Here is a 2,347-nt window from a genome sequence, read left to right as displayed (position 1 = left end):
GTTAACTACAAGTGAACACAAAATTGTTCAATGACACTTTTGAACAGAAGGTTAGAAAAATTTATTGACATGATAGAGAATAAAAGACAATGTAGACATAAAAATTAAAAAGGGGTTTAGGAAAGTTAGGAGGTGGAATGACGACAGAATTTGTGCAAGAATATTATGTAAGAGACACTGGAGGTTTGCTGGGAGATTGAGTTATTGGGAAGTTCTTGAGTATTAATCTCAGATCATGGAGCACTATTTTAAAATGATACCATAGTCAAAGCTGACTTGAGATAAAATTGAAAGATCTAGGAATAACTTCAGAATGTAAGAACAGGAGAACACATAAAATGTAGTTTTACCTAGGCTTTTCCAGCATCAGCTGGGAAAGACAGAGAGGAAAGCAAAGCTAGACCCACAAGACCACCTTCCCTAGTCCACTGATCTGCTGAAATTCCTTTCTTTTGCCTATTGAATGGTTATATCCTATGCTACTTCAACCAAAGTTCCCATGGTGAGGGAAAATTCTGAGAAAATATTCCAATATTAATATCACTAAGAATATTAATTTAATAATTATGTTAAAAGCCCTTCACACACAGAAGGAATTTTTCTTTCTAAAAAGAGCCCTTCTTAGGGCCCCCTTTATGTCTCTGTTCCTCAGGCTGTAGATGAAGGGGTTCAGCATGGGAGTCACCACTGTGTACATCAGAGCCATGACAGTGTCTTTCACAGTAGATTTATTAGCTGTTGGACATAAGTACAGACCAATTACTGTCCCATAGAACAATGACACCACAGAGAGGTGGGAGCCACAGGTGGAGAAGGCCTTACAGATACCTCGAGCAGAAGGGACCTTGAGAATGGAGGACACTATCTTTTCATAGGACACAAGAATGAGTAGGAATGGGATGACAACAACAATTCCTCCTATAATAAATAGCACCCACTCATTTACTTGAGTGTCAGAGCAGGCCAGCTTGAGCAGGGCGGATATTTCACAGAAAAAGTGCGGGATCACATTGTCTGCACAGAAGGATAATCTGTTAACTAGCAGGGTGTGCAACAAGGAATAGAACGTGGTCTGCACCCAGGACAGCACCACCAGGGAGAGACAGAGCTTGGGGCTCATGATGGTGGTGTAGTGCAGGGGGAAGCAGATGGCCACATAGCGGTCATAGGCCATGGCCACAAGGATGAAGTTCCCAAGGTCTCCAAAAAACAGGAAGAAGTATATTTGTGTCAGGCAGCCTGCATAGGGGATGGAGGGGACTTCACTCTGCATGTTCTGTAGCAATTTGGGCATGGTGACAGAGGAAAAGCAGAGGTCAGAGAAGGACAAGTTGCTGAGAAACAAATACACGGGAGTGTGCAGATGGGAGTCCAGGTGGATGAGGGTGATGATGATGAGGTTCCCCAGGACGGTGGTAAGATACATGGCCAGGAACAGGGCATAGAAGAGGTTCTGGTGCTCTGGCTGGATGGGCAGGCCCAGGAGGAGGAACTCTGAGATGAGAGTTTGGTTTTTTCCCATTATCATCTGTCTCCAATACCTTTAAGAGAAATAATAAGGCCCTTTAAAAACCCAAGTGAAAATGATCATGTTTTTCTCATACACAGTGTTTACATGTTCTACAATAGTTGATCCCACCACCATCACAATAAGTATAACCTTCAAGTGTCTTTAATCTCTATGATCATTTATTACTTTTCTCATCTTCTTTTCAACATGTTTCAGTAGCCCATTCTTTCCTAAATACTTATCTGCTTGCTTCTGTCACAAAAGGAGTGTTTGATTTTCTCTTCCCTGCCTGACTGGTCGATCATTCTTAGCAACTGTAATTGGTTTCTGCTTTATAATATCTTATAGGGTAATGTTCCTCAAATATTTTTGTAAATCCCATTATCTTATAATTCTATATAGAACCCCAAGGAAATCTCACCATATGCCAAATACTTAGATTAGTATTTAAACTCGGGCAGAGACGTCTCTCTCACCCACAGAACTCTGCATGCCACTGCTTGACGGTCCTCTTCCCTTGGATGTATCACAGGTGTCTTCAGCTCAACAGGTTCCTAATGAAATTCAGCATAGTGTGTTGCATCCATACTACTCTCCTCCTCTTCCACATTCGTTCCAATAAAGGAAGGCAGGATCCAATTGCCAAAGTATGAACCTTTTTTCTTCCATTCTTCTCTGTCACCATCAAATCCAGTCATATCTATCACATCCCATATATTCTACATTTCATTCCCTGCTACTTCATCCACTCCTCATCACAAAAATCACATTCCTAGTAGTCCAGGTGAGACTCAAGTCAGTTCCCTGTTTCCCACACCTTAAATACCTTCTCATTCA

The 2,347-nt window shown here is 41.5% G+C and overlaps 1 protein-coding gene across 1 annotated transcript; it reads right to left on the bottom strand.

The window, feature by feature from the left end:
- Positions 1-580: 580 nt before the first annotated feature.
- LOC139702284 (olfactory receptor 1E5-like) lies at positions 581-1,558 on the bottom strand. The gene has a single exon (XM_071603017.1). The coding sequence runs from the start codon at positions 1,526-1,528 to the stop codon at positions 581-583; it is 948 nt and encodes a 315-aa protein (XP_071459118.1). The 5' UTR covers positions 1,529-1,558.
- Between the last annotated feature and the right edge of the window lie 789 nt (positions 1,559-2,347).

Source organism: Marmota flaviventris, chromosome 17, assembly GCF_047511675.1.
Source record: "Marmota flaviventris isolate mMarFla1 chromosome 17, mMarFla1.hap1, whole genome shotgun sequence".
NCBI lineage: Eukaryota > Metazoa > Chordata > Mammalia > Rodentia > Sciuridae > Marmota > Marmota flaviventris.
This window is presented reverse-complemented; position numbering and strand designations above follow the sequence as displayed.